The 24,570-nt window shown below is 36.8% G+C and overlaps 3 protein-coding genes across 6 annotated transcripts; 1 reads left to right on the top strand and 2 right to left on the bottom strand.

The window, feature by feature from the left end:
- Window positions 1-38: 38 nt before the first annotated feature.
- Window positions 39-2,030, top strand: LOC137962514 (F-box/kelch-repeat protein At3g24760). Its single transcript, XM_068809418.1, has one exon. The coding sequence runs from the start codon at window positions 583-585 to the stop codon at window positions 1,741-1,743; it is 1,161 nt and encodes a 386-aa protein (XP_068665519.1). The 5' UTR covers window positions 39-582; the 3' UTR covers window positions 1,744-2,030.
- Window positions 2,031-2,728: 698 nt separating this feature from the next.
- LOC137962258 (3-isopropylmalate dehydratase large subunit, chloroplastic) lies at window positions 2,729-9,036 on the bottom strand. Of its 2 annotated transcripts, none has more exons than XM_068809023.1 (15): window positions 8,928-9,036; window positions 8,670-8,804; window positions 8,400-8,570; window positions 7,734-7,886; window positions 7,515-7,583; window positions 7,299-7,415; window positions 5,072-5,146; window positions 4,865-4,942; window positions 4,651-4,746; window positions 4,438-4,487; window positions 4,214-4,268; window positions 3,972-4,103; window positions 3,684-3,731; window positions 3,405-3,563; window positions 2,729-3,241 (listed from the first exon to the last, which is right to left on the bottom strand). In XM_068809023.1, the coding sequence occupies exons 1-15, from the start codon at window positions 8,970-8,972 to the stop codon at window positions 3,101-3,103; spliced, it is 1,524 nt and encodes a 507-aa protein (XP_068665124.1). In that variant the 5' UTR covers window positions 8,973-9,036; the 3' UTR covers window positions 2,729-3,100. The 2 variants fall into 2 exon arrangements, with proteins under 2 accessions (XP_068665124.1, XP_068665125.1); XM_068809024.1 differs by lacking the exon at window positions 8,928-9,036 and adding an exon at window positions 8,889-8,912.
- Window positions 9,037-9,522: 486 nt separating this feature from the next.
- LOC137962106 (26S rRNA (cytosine-C(5))-methyltransferase NOP2B-like) lies at window positions 9,523-18,568 on the bottom strand. 3 transcript variants are annotated; one of them, XM_068808823.1, is made up of 18 exons: window positions 18,378-18,568; window positions 16,618-16,824; window positions 16,287-16,423; window positions 16,140-16,203; window positions 15,911-16,044; window positions 15,750-15,833; window positions 15,334-15,408; window positions 15,164-15,235; window positions 14,969-15,042; window positions 14,305-14,357; window positions 12,630-12,739; window positions 12,473-12,541; window positions 12,319-12,393; window positions 12,109-12,201; window positions 11,943-12,022; window positions 11,731-11,830; window positions 11,203-11,480; window positions 9,523-9,909 (listed from the first exon to the last, which is right to left on the bottom strand). In XM_068808823.1, the coding sequence occupies exons 1-18, from the start codon at window positions 18,400-18,402 to the stop codon at window positions 9,807-9,809; spliced, it is 1,833 nt and encodes a 610-aa protein (XP_068664924.1). In that variant the 5' UTR covers window positions 18,403-18,568; the 3' UTR covers window positions 9,523-9,806. The 3 variants fall into 3 exon arrangements, with proteins under 3 accessions (XP_068664924.1, XP_068664922.1, XP_068664923.1); XM_068808821.1 differs by having other exon boundaries at window positions 16,287-16,450; window positions 18,378-18,567; XM_068808822.1 differs by having other exon boundaries at window positions 16,287-16,450; window positions 18,434-18,567.
- Window positions 18,569-24,570: the final 6,002 nt, after the last annotated feature.

Genomic DNA, 24,570 nt, shown 5'->3' with positions numbered 1-24,570 from the left:
TCTATAGTAAAATTATCAAACTCGGACGGGAACATTTCAATGGAGATGATAAGATCGATTTTTGTAACATTGATCTAAAGTATTTTTTTCATTAAATTTTGCAGTCAAGAGCGCGTGAGAGCCCACTCTCTATCCAGTGTCGTCTTTCTCTTCCGATTCTTTCGAACTTCAAGTGTTTTTCTCCATTTTTTGACCCAGGAAGGAAGGCCAGAGAAATAGGAGTGGTAGTTGCAGTCGCCATTCTGGTCTGGTCTTATTTCTTTCCCTTCGTCTTTTTACTCGTTTTTCAGCGCAGTCTGTCAGTCCTTAGGTTGGCGCCTTCCTCGGAAAAGTTACTCTTCCAGATAATAACAACAGTCTTTCGTTATTTCTATTTTTCAATTTCCAGGAATTTTTCTAAATATAAATAGATAAATTGTTTGACAGTTTGGATTGGGTGCGTATCTGAACCATTCCGTAATCCTCTCCCCGTCAATACATTCCTGTAACTGTTACCAAATCTTATAATTTCGTCCTCTTTCCTCTCATCTCGTCTTCGTCCCCTTCCTCTCAAACCCTTAAAGTTCCCTTGATTTTCTGGCCATGGAGATCGCTCCATGCGAGCGACTTGATATCATATCTGCCCCATCGGGATGGAGCTGTCTCTGTTCAGACCTCACGGAATTAATCCTCTCCTACCTACCAATCGTATCGATTGTCAGAGCAAGCTCCGTATGTAAGTTTTGGCGATCTGTTGCAACTCGGCCCTCCTTTGCTGCCCGACTTTCCGCCTCAAAGAAGCCCTGGTTCTTCCTTTGCGGACAAAACAATGTTTCTTGCGCCAATAACCAGGCTTTTGGCTACGACCCGGAAATTGACGAATGGATCCGTCTTCCTGCGTCTCTATTTCCTCATATCTCGCAGGTTGAAAATTTGGTTGGTTCAGGGGGGTTCTTCTTCACCACTAGCCTGTCCAGTCACTCGAGCTTTTGTTATGCGCCGGTGCTTAGAGCGACTTGGCGTCAGACACAGCCGTTGAGGTTCTCCCGATACAGCCCCCTTATCGGGGTCTTTGACGGTGGTGGCGATGGCATGGAGTTCAAATTCATCGTCGTTGGTGGAGTGCAGTTTTTTGGGGGACTCGTCGACATTGAAGACAAATTGGCGGTAGAGATATACGATCCGCGTTTGGGTTCCTGGGAGCTCTGTCCGCCGCTCCCTTCCGATTTTAGTCAGGGAAGTCGGCTTTCTTCTGCGGTGTTCAAAGGACAGTTCTTTGTTTACGATGTCTTCTCCGGCTTCGTATCGTCCTTTGATCTCACAGCCCACGAGTGGAGCGGAGTCCAGACCCTTCGTCCTCCAGGGGTTCTCTTCTCTTTCTTGGTTGCTTGCAAGGAGCAACTCGTGTTGGCAGGGCTGTGCAGCGTCGTAGCTCCCCAAGGGAACTCCTTCAACCTGTGGAAAGTGGACCAGCAAACCATGGAATTCAGTGAAATTGCCATCATGCCGCAGGAGTTGTTAAATTGTCTCATCGACAGCGATGAGGATAGCCAATTTGCCTGCCTCAAGTGCGTGGGGCATGATGATCTCGTCTATGTTTTCAACGATTCGCCTTACGGAGTCTATCCGGCCTACGTATGTGAAATACGAGGATCAGCCACTGGATGCACATGGAAGAAGCTGCCGCATCTGCCGCCGCCGGTTAATCGATATCACCGGATGATCAGCTTCTGCTCCACCGTGCCCCTCGCTAGTGTCTTATAAGAGCGACGAAACGGCCGAACTCTCGGTCGCAACAATTCTTCCATTTCCCATTTTTAATACTTTCCTTTTTTTCTTTCTAGAATTCTCGACCTCTCTCTCTCTACTGGTGATATGTCAAGTGTCAAGTAACCGATTGTTGTTCCTCAATCTTGTCTAGAACGTGACTGCTGTTTCCTGCATCATGTCCTTCTGGGTTGTTGTTCCTTGAGGTGCTTTCATCAGAAGTTTCTGTAAGATTGTTAGACGTAGTGCTGCTGCAATTGGGGGAGAAATAAAGAGGAAAAACAAATTTGGGTCTCTACGTTTTTTGGCCTCTACATGGGATTTCACGGATTTTGCAAAAGAAACGGAATTTAAAAAAAGGCGTTTTTGTTCGAGTGGACGAGGCAGTTTTTTTGCAGGGATAAAGGAAAAAGCGACGCTGAAAGGAACGAACATAGGGCAGGAAAAGTTTTAATCCAAATGTGGAGTTCCATCTTTTTGTTTAGTTGCAGAAGACTTTAGGGAGAAAGAGAGCCTCATTTGGGCAAATCTTTGTTAAAATTTATGGAGAAAAGGGGGATTGAATGCGTTCCGAAATTTCATTATCAGCGGAAATGGATCTTCTGGTCCGAGCGAGACCTCTATTATCCATCGAAAGGGTGCAGTGGATGGTTCGTCGCTCTTCGAATACCCCTTCAGAGGACGGATTTCCAGCAGGATTAGCGCTCCAACTTCAAACTGCTAGAGAAGGTTCCTGTTTTCTTCTACAAATTTTTTTAATCCAAAACAGTTGTTTCATGTCAACTCTGTTGTTTCCGCGAAGCAAAGAAAACACTAGCCATATACCGTGATTTGGACATTTCCCATGTCAATTATCAATACTCCCTTCCAAATGATACTATGAACTGAGAATTAGAAGGCTTTTGAAAGATAAGGTAAGAAAAAGGCAAATAAAATCAACGAATGAACCGATACGAAAAACTAACAAATTAAAGTAGAATAATGCAGGATGAAGACTTCCTGGTAATAAGCTCCATTTACCAACGTCAAGAGAGATGGTAGCAGCCATTGAATTCAGCACCCAGAGCATTTAGTCGGGGTGAGCCAAACTGATGCAACATCATAATTATTAATACACCAAAACCAAATTAAGCAAGGGGTAGGTAGAAGCTGCAGTGCAGCACAACAGCCGAAGTCATTTAAGCATCATCCCTGACCATGAAATGGATTCATAAATCCTCTTCCATTGGCCACATTTTGTTCCATCCCAAGCTCTCTAACCCTTCCAAATTTTAACCAGTACAAGATTGCACCTCACAATCCTTTTGAATGACAAGATACAACCAACCGTACATTTATGGATTCAATGATTCATCTATTGCAGGAATTCTCGTGGGTCAGTCACAAAACCTGTCAAAGCAGACGCTGCTGCGGTATATGGAGATGCCAGATAAATTTGTCCGTCTTTATGACCCATTCGACCAGGAAAGTTCCGGTTAGTGGTGGACACGCAGACCTGAAGATGAAGAATGTATAATTAAGACAAAATAATCAAGGGCACAGATTGCTTGGTAAAGGGAAAAACAAAATGCAAAACAAAAAATAACGGTGGTCATGACCTACAAGAACACAGACTAGAAGATAAAAAGAGCAGACAGTGAACAAATATAATGACTTGCCTGAGGTTCATTCATGCGTGCATATGTGTCACGAGGACCACCCAAACATGCTCCACAACTAGGACTTGCTGGAGTGTCACAACCAGCTTCTTCAAATATTTGGGAGCATGTCTTACCCCCTGAACCAGGAACCGGGAGGCTATATACATCCATCCAAACCTGCAAACATTATACAGCTAATGAAATGAATAATTTTATAATCTACAAATCTCATCTGCCACCCCTCCCCCACCACCTTCAGCAAAAAAAAAAAAAAAAAAAAAAAGAGCTATTACGAACCTTTTGTGTAGCAGGAACCAAAAATGTTGGCACTTTGACTTTTTCACCCTGCTCAGAATACAAGTTGTAAAACTAAGAAATGGTGTAGACAAACCATTGATCATGTGCTGTTGTAATTAAAATGCCATTACAGTTAATGAAAAGTGTTTAAGGTGATCCCCCATCTGTACTGTAGCCCACTTCCAATATGAACACATAAAGCAAGGGCCAAACCTTTCAAAGTAACTTTAACTTACATTCACACTATGAACCATCTATTAGAAGCAAAATCAGATAGTAAAACCTTACCGATGCTAAAAAGACCTTAGCAGCAGCCATAAAATCCTCCGTCTTTCCACCAGTACAGGATCCTATATAGACTCTATCTATTTTAACATCTTTGCACTCTCTAGCCAATGCACGATTATCAGGAGAGTGAGGCTGCAAATATATGAAGAAAGCTTAGCAAAGATTGGTTGAAGTTATTGAATAATCCGGGAACAAAAATTTCATGAACCGCCATTTTAACCACTGTAGAGAGTGGCACCCACCTTTGCAACTAGAGGTTCCAACTTGGAGACATTGAATCTGTACTCCCGCAGAAATCTTAAAAGCAAAAACAGGACAATCAATTTTTGCCACAAAAAAAAAAAAAAAGAAGAAGAAGAAGCTAGAGTGTTCAATACTTATCAGTTAACTAAGAGCATACAAGTATTGAAATGTAAGATTCTTGCATTCAGAATAGATAAATCCACTTGCAATATTAAATCCTCACCTGGCTCGTTCATCACTGTACACAGGTTCATAACTCAAAGGTGTCTTGTCCTACAAGGAGATAGATTGGCCAATATTCTTTTCAAATGAGGAATTATACGTGGCTAGACAAGGGTTATAAACAGTTGAAATGGATGGCACTTGCCAAGCAAGGTATAGAGAGTAAGAATCCACCTATGCCAAATCAAGATGATTTTTAGTTTTTTAAACGAACCTCAAGATATTTAAATGTAGTTTGGTCAGCTGGTACCACACCATTCTTTCCCCCAGCTTCAACAACCATATTGCATAGGGTCATCCTTTCCTCCATCTTAAAACATTTAAAATAGAACAGTTAGAAGAAGAAAAAAATAACTATCATTAAGATTTCATCAAGTGCTCTCCTTATTTCAAAATATATCAGTAAACTATCCACCTGTCATTCTTACATTTAAACTTTCAACTGTAGAGCCAACAAATTCCATGGATCTGTATGTTGCACCTGCTACACTTATCTCACCAATAATCTGAGAATAGATGAATGCTTTCAGTTAGGCATTAAAAACACATATAGAAGAAGACTGATACAATATTAAAACCGTTCTTTCTTGGTCAAATAAAATTATATAACTCTGCTTAAGAAAACAACAGCTTACTTGTAAAATTAAATCCTTTGCAAGCAAATAGTTAGGCATTGCACCATCCATGACGAACCTTAAAGTTGGGGGTACCTGCATATTCAACAAGAAAACACTAAAAACAGACATTGACGAGTTTGTTTATTGCTACAAGTAATCTCTTTTCTCAAACCTAGTCTCCTTTCTTCTTGAAAACTCATGCAACATCTGTATTTCACTTAACAAACAAAAAATTACACTTTCATAATGCACACATTTTCTGTGTCAATAAACGTCACCTATAGCATGCTTGTCAAATCCTTATTGGACATATAGATATGCTTCATTTGATAACCCAACACCCTTTCCTTAACACTATATTTCTTTTTCTATGTAAGATTGCTCTGTTTTTAAAAAGGTTTCTCTCATACCAAGCACATATTGCAGAAAGGGTGGCAGCATTTCAGCAAGAAAGTATACAACCCTTACCATGTTGGATTCATATAGGATCAGATACAACTTTCCGGCCATAAAAACTTTCTAGAAGTACAGATTCCTTTATGAAAATAATCCCAATATCCAGAGCACTTAACATCAAAACCTGGTCTCATGAATCAGATTAATAGATTACCCCTAGATCACTAAAAGAGATGAAGGCCAACAGTGTGACCTCAATGTAGTTACAATTAACAAAGTCTGAACCCAAGAAATCTCTATAACTAAGCAAACCTATGTACAATGTTATGTTCAAGTCAGCAACTTTGATCAGCTACATGTTGAAGACTCAGAGCCCCATAGACACTTTTTAAACCAGAAAAGGACCACAAGCCAGCCAAGAGTGTCAAAGAACAAAAGCAATTTTAATTGGCAAGTGCATCCATGACCTGTTGAAGGCAAAAATTGTACAGCGGAATATGGTCCAGCAAAAAAGTATATCTGCATCTAAACAATATAAAAAATTAACACAAGTTCAGAAATGAACATAGCAATCTCCTTCCAAGCTCTTAAACCAACTCGGGTCCTAACTACAGGAGGATACAAGGTGGGTCAACAAGTCATAAGCAATGTGACACGCAGCTCACATGTCCAAGCATACAAGGGGCTGAGGCTTTGTCAGCAGCCCTTCAAATAAAGAAATGGATCAACCAATCCTAGTAACTAATTTCAAAATCAGTAACTTTTGCAAACAGTCAACCGAGAAGCCAAAGAACTCTGCACCAATTAATGATTCTCCAAGCTTCTCTAGAGGCCAATCCTCCTCTAGAATGATTTGTGTTAAATTGGGTCTAAGGCCCTATCCCAAAATGACTAGCCAACTTAGGAAACCTTTTTCCCAACTAATAAACTCAAGATCTTTGTACTCACTAATCCATGTGGGAATATTCCTTAACACTCCCCCTCACGTGTAGACCATCTTTTGTGACACTACAAGTGGATAATTTAGGAGTAGGCAGTTTAGGTGTAGGCCCTTTTTTTGTGGCTCTATAAGTGGATAGTTTTTAGGTGTAGGCCCTCTTTATGTGGCTCTACAAGTAGATAGTTTTTAGGTGTAGGCCTACATATGAGTACAAAGATCTTGAGTTTATTAGTTGGTAAATAGGTTTTTTAAGTTGACTAATCATTTTGGGATAGGGCCTTGGACCCAATTTAACAAGGTATCAGAGCAGGTACTCATATGTGGGCCTACACCTAAATTATCTACTTGTAGAGCCACAAAAGAGGGCCTACACTTAAACTATCCACTTGTAGAGCCACAAAAGAGGGCCTACACATAAACTGCCTACTCCTAAATTATCCACTTGTAGAAACACAAAAAGAGGGTCTACACGTGAGGGGGAGTGTTAAGGAATAGTCCCACATAGATTAGAGAGTACAAAGATCTTGAGTTTATTAGTTGGTAAAGAGGTTTCCTAAGTTGACTAGTCATTTTGGGATAGGGCCTTAGACCCAATTTAACAATCTGAATAATATCAAGGGCATAGACATTCAAAATAAATAAATGATTCAAGGGATAGAGCAATTGTCTGTCTATATCTACAAAACAGAAGACCATGAAGATGAAAACTGGACATGTGGCCAAACTAGCATCAGTAACAAAGTTTTAGTTTTGTAAAGAATTCGCACAGAGTGGGCAAATTATGACAGCGACTTTGAAAACTTGGAGAAAACAAGCAAGATTTCCTCCTTTATTAATAAAAATCTGGCTAAACACTACAAAAATGGGAGAAACATGAAATGGGTATGAGAACTGAAAAAGGTTACAAACCTTAAGAAGAAGTTTCCCAGCTCCCATAACAAAACCAGCATCAGTATTGCCAATTCCAGTTGCAAACTGGCCAAATGCTCCTGCATTGCAGGTGTGGGAATCTGTACCAAGCAGTACCTGGAAGCAGGCTGAGATCCTTTTAAGCAGGGACATAAGATAAGAAGTAGGTGTTCAATTACTATAAACAGAGTACCCATTTAGACAAGTTCAATGCACCTCGCCTGGTCTACAATGACCTTCTTGAGCAAGTGCAACATGGCATACACCTTTATAATCTGGGTTCACCTGGATTATTATTACAGGTGCCAAAAAAAAATTAGCATTCACAAGTTTACAAACAAAGGAAAAATACAAATAAGATACATGAAGCATTAGAGAAAAACATTGACTGCCTCAAGAGAATCATCCATATTAAAGGAAACATGAAGCCTGTACCCTAAAATCACTGAGGTCCTTGATATCATAGAAGAACTTGATATTTTGCTCGATGCAAAAATCCCTCAAGATATCCACATTACGATTTGCACGTTCATCACTGGTAAAGATGTAATGATCAGGAATGATGACTATCTTTTCACGATCCCAGACCTGTTAACAAAAATTGAAGATGAGGATTGAAGAATCATATCAAAGTAAATTTTGTGACCTTTGAAATGGATAAGGGTACGGTTGTGGCATGCATAAATGAAAAAAATATTCAGTAACAAAACCACTCATCTGGTTTTACAGATTTACTATTCCAACTTTGCAACTCTTAGTCATTTCCCATATATATGCAAATGAAAAACATTTATCACTCTTCTGTAGAACTAAGGAACGTATGACAGTTGAACAGCATAACCAACTGATGATGTTCGATTCGTCCTCTAACCAACAGCTACTCTTAGTCGTTTTCTATACATATGCAAATGAAAAACATTTATCACTCTTCTGTGGAACTAAGGAACGTGTGGCAGTTGAACAGCATAACGAACTGATGATGTTCAATTCATCCTCTAACCAACAGCTACCGGTGCAGCAAAGAATGCAAAGGAGTATTTCAAATTCATTGCGAATTAAACAATTGCGAATACATTGTTTGAACTTGCAGGAAGTGAGCACCTTAGCGTCCTGACCGAACTCTCTCTTGAAGATCCCAATCGTCCCCGGTCCACAAACATCGTGAGTCATCAAAACATCGACGTTCACCCAGACGTTCTCCCCTGGCTCCAACCGTGACCTCTCAGACGCCCTGGCCAAAATCTTCTCCGTCATCGTCATGGCGTTTTTCACCTGAAGAATTTCGAAGCGTCCGAGAAGGCAGTATTAGGGAATTCAAGCAAAACTCAGAAACAGAGGAGGCTGGCATGTTAAAGCAGAAAGAAACCCAACTGAGCCAGTGGTTGAAGGAGGCCGTTGCGTCTGCGGCGGAGCGAAAACCGAAGCAACTACAATGGGAGTTGTTTTCCTACATATTTGGTTGGAAAGCGAAAAAGATAAAGAAGATGAACGAAGAAGCTTTTCACCCTGCAAGACAGAAAAAAGTACCGATACATTAGACGGAATGTGAAGATTAACAAATTTCCTTCTTTAGCTTCCACTTAATAACACCTCCGATGAGACACCAAGTGGTTTAGAAAAGAAAAGTGCCTTCACGAAAGGAGAAGAGGCCGGAGCAATCGCAGAAAACGCCATGGAGGATAAACCCTAGTCTTCCAAGTTAGTTTAGTTATAACTTATGAAGCAGTCGGCGGTAATGATACTGCGAGTCGAAGCAAGGAATGCTATATATCTCTATGGGGCTATGATCCCTCTAGAGAAGAAACATGTGTCATGATTCAGGAACAGCATACAAGAGTTCGTCAATCGTCACCATGAACCAATCGTCACCATGAACCAGTGTCTAACGTTGGTCCACTCAATCTCCAGACCACGCTTGTTACATAAACGATGAAGATGACTGTGCCTTTTTTGATAGCCAAATGATGAACATACCTTGGTGACCTTTGGTTACTTGTGTATCTCTTTGAATATATCATATGATATGATTAAATCTTATAGCTTTTAAGATCTTAAATTAACTAATCTTTGTATCATCCAAACTTGGTTTATCAAGGATTGGCGTTTGTTGAAGCAATAACTTGGTTTTAGGACCAAATGGTTTCGATCAAAGAGGAAACAGCCTCTTCTGTTTGAGAGGTTCTACGCAACAGATCCCTACCTGTCAAAACTGCTCTGGTATTCGTTAACAGTAAAAATTATTTAAATATGCAATTGAAAATTTTAAAAAGATGACATTACTTCACCAACAAACAGTTTAAAAACAAAATTGAGAATAGATGACAAAACTACAACAAGACATGGCAGAAAGTTGTATCGTAAGGAACACCCTCGTAGTAACTTCAGGCTATCATCGGTCATCAGAGAAGCTTAGGGTGCAAAGAAGCTCTGTCCCGTGGAGGGAGAATTTTCAAGCTCAGCCGAGCACAAAATTCCAATCCTCGAAATCAAGTTTGCATCACTAGCACCTTAGATCTTTACTTTTTTTATGCTTCTCCCTTTCACAATTGCTTTCTTCCTCCCTTTGTCTCTGTTTGACATTCCTCCTCTTGCAAATGTTTTCTTCTGTTTACTGTAAAATTTTCACCGGAGATCAATCAGAACAGGAAGATAAAAAAATGTAGAGATAGGCAATAATACACATCAATCAGTGATTATCATAATCTGTAGTAGCAACCGACATTGCATTTTGGGATTGACATTATAATTGAAGCATCTGATTCTTGTACAATCCCCTGTTCCAGTCAGCCTCTTGCCAAGATATAATGCATGTCAATACACAGGAAATTTCAACCAGACCAAATGGACCTAATCATGGATTCCTGCTCAGTACTTGCGATAACCATTTCAAGCCAACAATGACGAAGCTAGTCAAGAAAGGGTACAGTATGCACACTTGGGTTAAATTTCATAACCTACAAGTCAATCTGATGCCACATAACCAGCGCACTAAATAGGTCTTAATCATCCTCATGTTACTATATGTTCAGCTGAGTGTTACAACTTGAAATACTACAAAAAAAACTAGTTTGAGTATGGGTTACCAATCCTATCTCTTCCTTTTATCATCAAAGCCAGAGTGAAAAAGATTATTCAAAATTGAATTGCCTGGCCCAACATTCAATTTTTTTTTTTTTTAACACTGACTTCATCAAATGAACTGGAACAAGCTCACACAATTTTCAAAAAACTACAAACTAGAATAAAAAAGCAAAATGGAGAGAGGAAAAGGGAGCTCTCAAACAAACAAAGCTTAAGGACCATACTAAGCCTGACAACTAGTAGCCCCTTTAGCAGGGTGTCCCGAGTGAAATAACATAAGCATGTAATTCCTAGAGATATCTAGATGGCTCTAGTCACCACCAAGACAAACAGGAAGTATGTCATCTCCACCTAAAGCTGGTTAAACCTCCAAAATAGATAACATATATAAGATATAGTCCAATAAAGGAATAATCTTGTTGCCGCAAGAAATTCTTTTGTAGATCATCCACTTCATAACAGTCAGATGATGAACTAACAAGAAGAGATTCTTGGGCAGCAATTTGAGCAGAAAGGTAGACAGGTCAATGATTAAGTTTTTAACAGATTACAGTTTTCAATCCTCTACCAAGTCATCATCAGCAGGAAGTTTTTACATTCACGGAGGAAAAAATGGTTGCAAGATTGTCAAATGATAAGAGAAACGAAACAAATGAGTTCGTAAATCACATGCTTCCAAGCACAGGATCTTTTCTTAATTCGAGATGTTGATCTTAACTGCTCTTTTTGCATAATTAACTTTCCTTAAAATGAAAGAGATATAATATATCATTATGAAGGCTTGATCATCAATAAGACATGAATTTAAATGCCAGCTCCGCACCTTGGTTTCAATATATCATCACCAGATGAAAATTTTCTTTTTTTTCTCTCTCGGGAATTGTATAGGGGCTCTCCAGTTTGTTTCTTCTTCCTATCTCCAACAACAACCATGTGATTTTTGCCTGCATTTGCAGTAGCCATATTTCCCACCTCAGATTCTCCATCTGGAGCACTCTTTTCACTATTCCTGCCACTCACAGGGGCAGCTTCTGTTTCCTCAGCTCCTAAAATTTCCGATGACTGCTTTTGATCTGGCTTAGAATTGCTCAACTTTTTTAACTGCAAACCAAGAAGCCAAGATGCAGTACCAAATTAATGAAGTCATTCAAATATCTCTGGAATAATGCTTCGAACTGTCCAAAGAAACCAAAAGTAGCCAAATAATCTAACTCTATATCAGACAGATTTTTATTTTTTGTTTTGAGAGGGTCGGGATACTAAATCATGAAACACAGGCTTGAAGATCAGACACAAAAAGAAAGCCATAGCTTTTTTTCTTCTCCTTATAAAACTACAAGGACAAAGATACCTTGGCCACAAAAAACCCATCCATGTTGTGTACATGAGGGTAAAAACGCCTTGTCTTTTCTAAGGAAGTGTGGAAGCGGTGTTCCCTAAAACGAATAAACCTGGGTATAACAAGAATAGCAGAGAACAAATCAAATCATAAGAAAACATTAGTACTGGAGTCTTAGTATGGAAGGTGGAGCATAAGTGTAAAAATGTTGCTCAAGTCCTTACCCTGGGCGACCAAAATCTAGCCCGCATGGTACAAGTTGTACATCTCTCTTCTTGAGTGCATAGTCTATAACTGCCTCATTCTGCAAACCCCCATATATTTACGTAGTTCAGACACTTTTAGTTTGCATTTCTCATTTTGTATCAGGATAAACCATGTACTACAAACCTCTGAAACCATTATAGAGCAAGTTGAATAGACGATGTATCCACCTGATTTTGATTTTGCGTCAACCATGTCAATTGCAGCAAGGATCAGTTGCTGCAAAAACATTAATAATTTTAGGACAAGTTCTGGCTCTATGAGACACTTCACTCTTCCAATATATATTCAATAACAGAGTACTTCTCCCCACTAAAAGAAAGAGGTTGCTCATACCTTTTGCAAGTATGCACACTTATGAATATCTTCAGCACTTTTAGAAGATTTGATCGATTCATCTTTGGAAATAACCTGCAAAGTAAACAAATAATCAGTTGACATAGAAAAATCTCCCATGGAAGAACAAAAAGAGTTCAATCAAGTCACTTACCCCAGTCCCACTGCAAGGAGCATCCAACAACACTCTGTCAACAGAATTTAGTCCAAAAACCTTGGGCAGCTGAAACAAGAAGACAAGGTGACTTCAAATATCAATCCTTTGGGTTCTAAAATTAATTGGATATAAGCTCAAAGTGTAGCAAACTGACCTCCTTCCCATCGTAGTTACAGACAACTGTATTTGTCACACCCATACGTTGTAGATTTGCACATAGTGACTTAAGCCTGGCTTCCTTCATCTCATTTGCAAAAACAATTCCTGTCGATGACATGCATATTAAGAATGCATAGAAATTAATGTATTTAACGATACCTAATATTTCATATTAAGATCATAATATTCATTACCCCGTTAATGACATGTTGGTGAGCAGTTAGCTACCACTAGTTTATCTCCTAGTCTGCCTTAACACCAAAAAAAACTCAGCAGAGTCTCCACTTAGAAGTTATTGCTAATATACTTACTCCCTTCAATTACATCAAGTTTTCATTTCATCATTTGTTCATGACAACGATGCCTTAAAAGTAATTATATGAGCCCAAGCCCTTACCACTAATTTCATCGCTGTCCAACAAATTTATTATTATTATACCAAACACTCGAATAAATCATACACAAAGTTAATGATGAAACCATTATGGAGTACAACAAACATTGGTTGCATTAAGCACAGCTTTTTGAATCCAAAAGCAGCTCTTTCAATCAAAGAAGTACTTCTGGCATTCAAAAGTGTGTCTGGTTAACTTCTTCTTTGAAAGAACTTTACTTCCAAAGCGAAGAAAACCACCTCTTTGGTAACATTACGAAATGAAGCTTCTCCAGAGAAGTATTTTTCTCTTAGAAATAACAGATATAAATATTTAGTTGTCACATATACCCTTATAATATTACAAAATTTCATATATGTACATCATGTAAATGGTTAAAATAGGAGAAAAGTCATTTTTAACATGGGCTCAAAATGGGTTACCATATGGGTCCACATAAGTGCAATGAGACCCACAATCCTACATACTGGTTGGCCCATAATCTAGCCTTTAAATTGATAATGCAATCTATCATAACCATTTTGTTATAAAACTTAAGGTACAAACAAAAGGTATTTTAGTAAATTACTTTCTAAAATATGTTTTAAGCTATTGTATATGTTTTATTATAAAACTTATGGTACAAATAGAGGTATTTTACTAATTTATTTTTAAAAAGCATTCCATATGTAGTTAACATACAGCATAACAAGGATCATACATCTTATGTTGAACCCATCAAACAAATCGTACATACAATGGGCCACTGATGCAACGCATCCTAATGTGGAAGATCTAGCTGAAGAATATCTAAAGACCAAAGATTACCCCAAAATCTCACATGTTTATAAAAGAAGAAGAAAGAAAGAGACTCAATTTAAAGTGGCCTGAATTTCCTATTTCAGAGTAGAGAGTCCTAAATTAGAAAGTTTCACTAAGTTGCAATCTCCTCCTACAAGTTTGCTGAAATTAGGAGTTGCTATTGGACAATAACTTGCTATTGAAACCAACTAGAATGGATCATTTAATCATTGAAAATGATACCACTTGCATATATTGGTTCCTAGACTGTGGAAATGGATAAATTATCCTTTTCTATAAGCCAACAATAATGTGTCAAAAAAAGGATAAATTATCAGGATACACATGGAAATTGATATTAACACTATTATATCTGTGACAGAAGAAGCATGGATTTGAAGCAAGAAAAAACTATGCCCAACTCTATTACACCATTTTGAGATAGCAGAACACATAAATGTTTAAAAATGATTATTAACAGTGAGAGCCACGTACCAGTGTTCTTCATAAGAGCTGCAATATATGTCGTTTTACCACCAGGTGCAGCACTGCAGTAAGAAAACATTATTACAATGAAATGGATAACTTTGGCAAAAAAAATACATATGATGATCATTGGAAGATGACAAGCATTAACAGGTGGTTGTAAACAAGGAATCACTCAAAATTCCCTACCTGCCAATTTGGTAATCTACAACAGCAGAAAAGATGGAATTTCTAGAAAGAGATAAGAATTTCTTTTATTCTTGTACTCTTTTAAAGAATTATGTTTTTTTTTAAAGAAGAAAATTATATATACGGAGTATCTCTGATGTTTGATGCCCACTTCAGCACCAAGCTTAAACACCATGTCCCTTGCCAACCTTCTCAAAGGGTTACTCACTCTGAGTCTTCTAGAACTACCACAAGGAGACTAAGGGACATTAAAGTTTTTGCTTTCAAAGAAGTTTGATTCTTGGAAAAAAATTGATTAAATGAATGAAAAGAGCAGTACTAAACTATTTAAGATTCCCACAGAAGTTACAATTTTTTTTTTTTTTTTTGAATGTTGATTACACACGCAAACTCAACCCATTTCTGCAAATGAAGACACCACAGCAGAACAAACACACCAAAGTCCACTTGATTACAGAAATTTCAAACTAACTGAAGGACTTACGCCATATCAACAATTCGTTCCTTTTCTTGTGGAGCAAGAGCCATAACAGGCAAAAAGGAGTTTGCACTTTGTAGCTGCAGAAAAATTAAATGCCGATAATCTGAGCCAAAAAAGCTACACAGAGAAATACAAGTGGAAAAATACCAACATTTCAGCAAAGAATGGTACCATGTTAAAAAAAAAAAAAAAAAGTACCATGTAGTGTCCAGCCATGTATTCAGGAGTTGCACCAATGGGCACTTGAGAATCATACACAACCAATCCAACCTGCCAATGTGATATTTAGTAAATTTGGATATAAATAGAAAAGTAAAGATATAGAAAGATAGATATAGCTAGATAGAGAGAATGAGAAAAATTCATACCTTTGACCATTTGCTCAAAGGGTCTAGGTTAACCCCTCTATTTATAAGAATCCCTGCCACATCTCGTCTTCGAGTCTAACACCCAAAAAAGGAACAAACAGAAATTCAAGATGAACTGCGTAATTTTGCACTTTCCATCAAATTCTCTATTAAATGGATCACTATGGTCAGAAAAATAGATGAAAATTCAACAACCATGGCCCAAATTTTTGGAACAAAATGGACTTTGAGTTTGATCAAATTGTAAATTACATCTTGGAAACTACATATGTCTTTTTTTCGTAAATGAGAGGATATTCATTTCATAAATGAAACAGGAAATGATAGCACTCCTCCCATGCAAATGTTACAACATATAACTCTTTCTTTTTGTATCTAAAAGGCATGACATATAAATTACAAGATGGATTGCTCACCTTCAAAGTGTTTGTGCGCAAGCAAATTGGTCGAGGTTTTTCAAATGCTTCAATAAGCTCCAACAACTCAACCACTGGAAACATCTGTAAAGTATTTCAGGATACTTGAACAACATCATTAGAAAAAAATACACATAAAAAGAATAATTTATTCCCACTACCTCAACTAAAACCTCAATAAGAAAGTCATTGTAACCGTAATAAGAAGCCAAATCAGACTTAAGTTGCTCCACATAATCCTTCCGTGTGGCACCTTCCTGTCTCAAAGTCTTGAAATTTGAAAGAACTCGTATAACTGAACCCAATATAATTTCAAAGAGTCAGAAATATAAATTTTGGATCCCCAAACTACTTAGAAGTATAAAAAATAATATGATCAGAATTGCGTACTATCTTTTATCCTTTGCTGAAGTTTCTGGAGGTCAGGTGGACATTGTGCCTCTTCTTCAAGCTCCTAAACAACCAGAGAATAAATACCAGTCAAGTAAGTCAGGAGAGAATGAAAAAGTAAGTACAGTTGGTTTGATGGATTTTAACCTCTTCAGTGGGCAGTCTGAACTCATCAGATTCTTCCTTAATATTGAGCTGCAATTCAGCATCTGCTTCCTTCTCTACTCTAGCCTTTTCTTCATCAATAGCTCGTGATCTCTCCTCTATGTTTGACTCATCAGAATCTGACTCCACATCATCCGAACCATTGTCTTCAAAGATTTTTTTTAAGGAATTAATTAATTGAATTAATAAAATAATGTTGAGAGAATTTCAAAAAAATGTCGAGAGACAAATTACCAGGGCTTTTTTTTTGTTGCAACGTATATCTCTTGTCAAATAATAATAATAAAAACTCAAACAAAAGAAACAGCAATACCATCATCACTGTCACCAAGAAAATTATCAGTGAAGGGCTCTCCATCAGAAGACATGTCAGATGAGGAATTGTTTCCTTTTTCAACTGTATCTTCCACATCTGATGCATCAGAAACTTCAACAGGAGCAATTTCTTCTTGCAGATCTCTTCTTTGCTTCTTCTTGGAAGGCTTTGGAGATTTACCCTTGTTCTTCTTTGCACCCATTACTACAATTATAAGAGAAATAGCAAAATGCACTAACTGAATCACACATTTGAATCTAATACATCGAACTAAAAAATAAATCATACCTAAAAGTATAAACAAAGTACCAAAAATAAAATCCAATCCAAAAGACCATTCCACAAGCACAACCTAGCTGAAACTTGGCTGACACACTTGTGACAGAAACAGCAGAGACAGAGGGGCTTTTCAGAGCTCAGAACTTTTCATAAGCTCCAAATTCAAGTGTTCACAACTGTTCATAAACCCCAAACACAACATATTTCATGGTCAAGCCCATAAGCTGTAATGTCATATCTTAATTTTTCACACCTGTAAAATTTGTCTTTTAGCAAATCTTATAACCAAGTACAATGCCATAAGCCAAGGATAGAATTTTCAACCAATAGATCTTGTCCCATTTACCTAAAGTGTTAACAGGCAATGCAAATTAAATCCAATAAATAAAAAAATAAATGAATATAATAAGTCAATAACCTAATAACTTTTAAATGAAATTCTTACACCATCGCCCCTCTCCTCTCCTCCCCTTGTTTCGTACCAGTAGGAGAGGAGCCCCTGACCACAGGCCGATGGAGCCTCCCCCATCCTAGGCCAAATGAGAGGGGAAGGGGACATGTCCCCTACCCGGTTTTAAATTGCACAGGAGAATTTCCCCACCTCTGTGTGACCCAGCTGACAAGGCCAGATCAGCCAGTATGCCATTTGAACCGGACAATCCAACCAAGTCAGCTGGGTTTTTATTTAATCCTGGGTTCTACTCTTTATTGACCCAGACAAATGATTATCTCCAGTTGAACCCACTTCACCCAGTCTCAGTCCAATCCAGGTTTTATAACATCTCTTCTTCTTTTGTTAGGCCTCTAAATCAGTATTAACTTAAGTATTCAACCACATCCCACTTAACATAAAAAAATAACAACACACTTTTTTATTGAGCAAACACTAGTATTAAATTTTAGCAGCATTTACCATCAAGAAGTACAAATGCACAATGACACCAGAAAGACTTTCTACTACATATTCGGCAGCTCAAATTAACAAACACGTGCTATGCAATAATACAAACATAACAATGTGTCAAAAATAAAAGATGGTACTTAACCGAACCTTGAAGAACACGAAGGAAATTAAATAAAGTACTGTAAATCAAGTCCCCAACGTAGTTTAATTATTTTCAAGATAGAACTCTACGAAATCAGCTTCGTAAAAATCAGAGTTACTGATTTAGCATTAAACAATGGCATTAAACAATCAGCTTCCATTGGGTCCCCCAATAGATTAAGAAAAAAGAGAAACACGAAGAAAACAAGACAGAATAAGATAAAATAAAAAATAAAAGAAAAAAAAGGTAAATTCCACAGCGATCGGGTAACGGAAATTTACAGAAATCTGTTTCTTTCCGCAGGGATGCATTTCAAGTCAAATAGAATGGGTGATATCAAAGAAGTGAAAAAAAAAAAAAAAAAAAAAAAAGGCGCCGGGTTCATTTCCAACAACAGAAAAACAAGTAGTTTATAGAGAGAAAAAACCGTACCGTCCAGAGTCTTCGAGCTTCGCATTACGATTGCGATGCAAAGGAGAAAGACGCACCTGTTCGTCTCCAAAACCAATATGAAGAAAGAAGAGAGCAGACAGTGCACTGGACAGCAAGAACGGAACCTTAAACCATAAACCCTTAGCAGCGAGAAGGAAAGAAGATATTTTTCAAAAGATGGCTGTGTTGTAAAACAACAATAAAGAGTTGTGGCGTAGGGCGGGGTTTTGCACCCAAAAAGAGGGGAAAGACATCACTAGGAAGTCATACACGGCTTGTTCCTCTAGGGTTCGATGGGACTTGGCCACTTTCATTAAATAAGTGATTATAATATTAATTAGTTTATTAAATTAGATAATAATATGATAAAAAGAGAAACATTAAAGTTAGGAATTTTTATTTTAAATTTCGATAATAATCTTGTAAGCTAATTGTAGTTAATTTTTAAATATATAAATTAACATTCTTCAATTTTCCATTTTTAAAATGACAATATGTCGGTATCTAAACAAAATCACCCTTATTTCCTATCGACCCTCTCTTGACCCATTTGAGTTTCCGGCGGGAAGCTCCTTGAACCCAACTCTGTCTCATCACCCCTAACCTTCCACCTCTCCCAATTGCAATTGTTTTATTGAACATGTCGGGTAGTTGATGTTTGGAAGGTATGTAGTGCATGCTAATAATTCTAACATATAAGTTTTCTTAAAAAAAGTGGTCGTCAATCTCTATATAATGCTATTTTGACTACATGATGTCTTATCAATCAAATATCCTCTTCTTCCTTGCATGAGAAAATCCAAATTAAGGTCTTGTCTACCTCTATAAGTGTTTTGATCCATCTACTGTTTCAACTAATGTTACTTTCTTTGAATCTATTTCATATTTTGTGTTAGCAAGTTCTTATTAAAGTGGTGAAACAACTCTTCCACCGATGCCAATCCCACAAGACATATCAACACCATTAGCGAGGAGGAAAATCCTCAAATACTTCCTTTTCAAATAAATTTCATCTACTAATATTACAGGAAGCCCAGAGTCTCAAAATGCACAAATGCAACTGCCAAATGCCCAAAATAGTCTTTAAAATATATTATCAAGCCTAGTGAGGAACAAACCTAAAGAGGTGCAAATATGTTTCCTAACTTTGTTGCTAATTTGTAACTATTTTTTGTTTTTTTATCTTTGTTTAGCCCTTGAGTGTGTTGTCGATTTCATATAGTTCAATTCTGCCATGATTTTATAACATTAATAATCTACTCCAAAGGTATTTGTACCTCGAAGTTAATTCACTATATTTAGGTTGCCAAATAACTCTTAAAATAAATCACTTCTTAGGCCAATTACAATACTATCCATGCAATGACTCACACAACTCAGTTAACCATATCGGCCAATTTACATTGACTCACCCTCACATATGAATAAAAAAACAATCTAGGATGCCCAACCTAGACCTACAAACGGATTTTCAATAGCCATTGAGGCAATCTTGTCTAAATCCGTACATGAATTTGCAGTAGCAAGTCATTAGGCACATCAAATCGAGACCCATGCAGGGATTATAAGCACTATCGACCAACTCAAGGACTTATACTTGACTGCAACAGTTGTAAGGCTTCTTAGTCTTTCCTCATTGGCGACATAGGCCTCTCTCAATAAAATTAAGTGGAGACGATTTTGCCTTGCCAAGTCTTGGCCAAATAATACAAAGGTTACTTACTTACTACCCCAAATACAAAAGCTTCTTTAATAGACAAATTTTACAATATAAGTAAAATAAGGTATGTGCACCAATCCTAAGTAACTACTCAACATAATAGCAACTCAATAGGTTTGATCATATTTCAAATTTTTAGCTCATAGTAAATTAGATTGGTTTTGAAATAGGGGGACAACACATTAAAAATAATTTTAATCAAATACATATTTCATAGTTCAAGCATACAAGTGATATTCTAAACAAGTTTGAAGATTTCAAAGTCAAAGCTCTCAAGGTTAGACACACTTGATTAAGATCAATCAAAAGATTCCAAAGGACATGTAAGTTGATGCTTGGATTTTTTTTTATAAATCTAGCCCTCACAACCCCAAATGATTTAAAATCAATGCAAATATTACTGTAAATTTGCTTGCTAGAAATAACAATATGATTTCAAAGTAATGTTGCACAAAACCTAGCAAAAATTAGGCTAAGTAAATAAAATTTCAAAGTAAAAGGACAAGCTTTTCAAATGCTCAAATTCAGTTTCAAAGTATGAGAGCACTTGGGAGTGATCATTTTTACCTTAGGAATTTGTGAGAGTTTGTTTTTGGTGAAAAAAAATTAAGTTCTCAATGTTCAAATTTTGAGCTATTGATTTTTGAAAGGGACCTTTTGTCATTTTACTATCTTAGTAAAAACTCGACTAAAAAACATGTGAAAATATTTAATATTTTGTGATGAGCTACTTATCACTTAAAGGCCACGTAAAAAATTTAGAGACTTGCCTTGGTTGAACTAAATCTCTAAAGATTCATCCATAGGTTTTTCGAATTATCCCTTCGATTAGGTGGTCTTCGTTAAACACATCTTCTTCTCTTTAAGGCATTCTCAACTTCTTTGGACTAGCCCTTCGGATGAACCACCAACGGGTGATTTTGGTAGCTTTTCTCTCTTTTGCTTGATTGAACAATCTCAAGCTAATTAATCGACCTTCAATAAATCTCAATTTTCTTTTATTCAGTGTGTTTGGTCAATTGGCTATATTTCTCTATCTTGTGGTTAAGCCAACTAATAGGTAATCAGACAGGCTTCATAATCTATTTAGGTATTTGGTCAAACTTTTATGCATATGTTGTTCAATCAGTCATGACCCAATTGGGCGATCTTCTTAACTCACTATTTCCAATTTCTTCAAGACTTCCCGACTACTAGTTGAACATGTCTTACAATACCTTTGCTCCCTCATGTATGATCTGATGGGTTGTTTGATCAAACGACCTTCTTCATAGCTTTGTTTTCCTCCCCCTTTTTTTTTTTGCCTTCATCGGGTTGGTTGTTCAAACGCTTGGGCAAACAACTTTCAACATAGTCTTTTCTCTCTTCAGTCTGATCTAATATGTATAGTATTATCAAATGGCTTTGCATTTATGGCCTTTATCTATGCCAATCGATCGGATGACTTCACTTAGAGGTGACAGTTTCATCTTATTACCCAATTTTTTGTCCACCATTCATCGAACATAACATAAACAGAAAAAAAAATGTTGCCCATATATATTATAGGGTGATTTTATCCATTTATTTTTTTCGTTTATTAAACATGATAGAAATGGATGATACTTATTCGATACATGTTTATTTGTTATTAATTATGTAAGGGTATTACTATAGTTTTCTTATATCTATGTAGGGGACCTTTTTATGTATGTTATTATATGATTTTTTAGTGTCTACGAATATTATAACGTGTTGTTATATTTTTTAATTTTTAATTAATTATATTGTTTTGTGTTTATTTGCACGTTTACCTATTTACCCATTTACTCGGTTGTTAATCAGGTAAATAAGAGGAACTCGAATATCTTAAAAAATAATCAAAATGGATATAGAATATTGGAATGGTAATCAGAATAATATATAAAATGCATATTCCATTTTTTTCTATAAATTGTTTACGTCATTTGATCAAATGTGCTTACCTTACTTGTTGCACTAAGCTCTCTCGTCTAGTTGGACAAAGCTACTAGGTCGATTGTGTGGTAAGATTTTTGGCATGAGTTATTTGGTTCCTTTTTTATTTGGGCCATTCATACAGTTTGTGGCCAATCAAACAAATATGTAGCCATAATTTTTATTTTATCATCTTAACCTAATGCATACTTAATACACCTCATTAATAACATAAATGTTGGTTATCACCATCGCAACGTGGATTTTAACACCAATAGTACTAATGTCAAGATGAAGTTGACAACTCTATGTAGCAATCATTATGCTCGCTAATGAAATTATTCTCATTTGTATTCTTGGATGAGGGTGTATGATTGCTCATAAGACATTAATAAAGTTTCCATGAGAATTTGTTAGGTCAGGTGGACTTGCAGTAGCGAATAGTAATATCTTGTTTCTTTTGATGTAGTCAAAGATGCTCTTTATTTGAATCTCTTCACAAGAATACAACTCTGTGCACTTCAATGCAACCCAAGTAGCTAACTCCTTATATTGTCTTTGGATGACCTCTCTATTATTGCACATGTGTGAGTGTTGATAGATCTTGTAACAATAACTTTATCTCTAACCTTTGAGGTACCAATGGCCCAATCACTATTTTTATCCACACATACAGTTGCACAGGTTGAAGCTGAACTTATAGTGATCTGGCATATACAGTTTTGACTCATTGATTCATTCAACAAGACTTGCAAAAGTTCAATGCTATTTGTAGTCTACTATTCCTATAATTACCTTATCATCATCCAACCCTAGCTCCATACTTTAAAGGGACAATTTTAACTTTAGGCATAGTGGGAAGCTTTATAGGTCACCGCCGCTTCCTCTGCCACCTGTGAGATAGGCTTATTGATTCTCGTTTAGTGGATCCTCATTAAATTTGACTTTAAGGTTGTTATTGAAAATGAGGTTATCACTATCATCTAAGAGATTGTGAACTTTCAAACCATATTCAATGGTATTTGTAGGTGGATATCCAGAGTCAAAGTCCAAATGAGGTTCATTGGTTTTTACATCAAGAACATAGTTTAGAAGTTTACTTGCCCACATGTCATCTATGCCCCATCTACAATAAGATGATACATACTATGTATAAGAATGAAATATTATATAGTTACATACTATATATAACTATGATTAAGCCTAGAAACTATAGTTGTTGCATCATCGTTTATGGTAAACCCATAATATTTGTTAATTAAGACATTGTTGGGTGTATAAATTGTAGGGGCAATTATTCTATATCTGGGACCACCATTACCCATAGGCTCAGTACAACTGTTACTAGTAGATCCTTCAAGAAAACTAAAAATATTGGATATACAATAATTTAATAAAATGATTGCATATATGAACCCTCACAAAAATAGGCATAATAAAACGAAGTTCCCTGGATAGTTTCTTCGTTCTTTGGGACACTAGGGGTTCTTTACCACATATAATGATGACATTTTGGACGTGCACAATTCTACGAGTTGAAGATCCATGTCATCAAATATGGTGGTAGGACTGATATTTAAGCTATCATATGTGCACTGATAATGTATGAAGATGTCAAACTTAGACATGTCTATTCCAACCATGCACAAATCAACTCAATGAAAAATTTTCATCTTAATATAATGTAAATAATATCCTTCACATGCCAATACACATGAAATCATGTGTGTTAGTGAATCTACATATAAAACTTCAACTTTAGCTTTCAAGTTAATATAATATTGGTCGAACAATCGAATACTTATTACATTATAATTATATACTATATTATGAACAACCCAATATAATGTTGGCTGAAAATTTTGGTTCAATAGTGTGTAACTAGGCACCTATTCTACTTCAGTATTGTGCAAAAAGGTATTTAGTAGCATATTACGGACTTAAAACAACAATGCCATTATTTTGAATTTAGAACTATAGTTTGTTGTCCATAAGCAAGTAACAACATGCATATATAGAATTACAATAAAATTATGCCAAAGAGTAGATACATATTATGATATACTAAAATCGAGTACTATGTTATGAACTGCACTAACACTTGGTTGTGTCTCATTCTAATTGTACATTAAATTGGATTCTCATTGTAACTTACTAGTGTGAAAAGTGTATCAAATATCATGTTATAGACATAGAACTACAAAACCCAAAGAGAGAGAGAGAGAGAGAGAGAGAGATTGAATTGAGAACTACAGTTTTTTTGGTCATAAACAAGTGACAACATGCATATATAGATTTATTGTTGTGAGAGTCACACGTGTGGCTCACACTGATGACGCGTGTTTTGTCTTCAACCTTATGCGCATTGTCTTCTTCCTCCTGTTGGCGCAGTTGGGAGAGGAGGCATGCCTGGGCTATTGTTGCGGGACATCGAAAGGTTGTTCCAGTGACTCAACTGCAATCGAAAGCACCGTCGAAGCTCGACTGGTACATTGAAGAGCCGTGCATTGGAGAGAGGGAGTTACAAAGTCTGATGTT

The sequence above is a fragment of the Aristolochia californica genome, unplaced genomic scaffold (genome assembly GCF_029961685.1).
Source record: "Aristolochia californica isolate CCGP_79_NKW_82.1479 unplaced genomic scaffold, dmAriCali1.0.hap1 SCAF_4, whole genome shotgun sequence".
Classification (NCBI taxonomy): domain Eukaryota; kingdom Viridiplantae; phylum Streptophyta; class Magnoliopsida; order Piperales; family Aristolochiaceae; genus Aristolochia; species Aristolochia californica.
The sequence above is the reverse complement of the archived record's forward strand: the minus strand, read 5'-3'. Positions and strand labels throughout refer to the sequence as shown.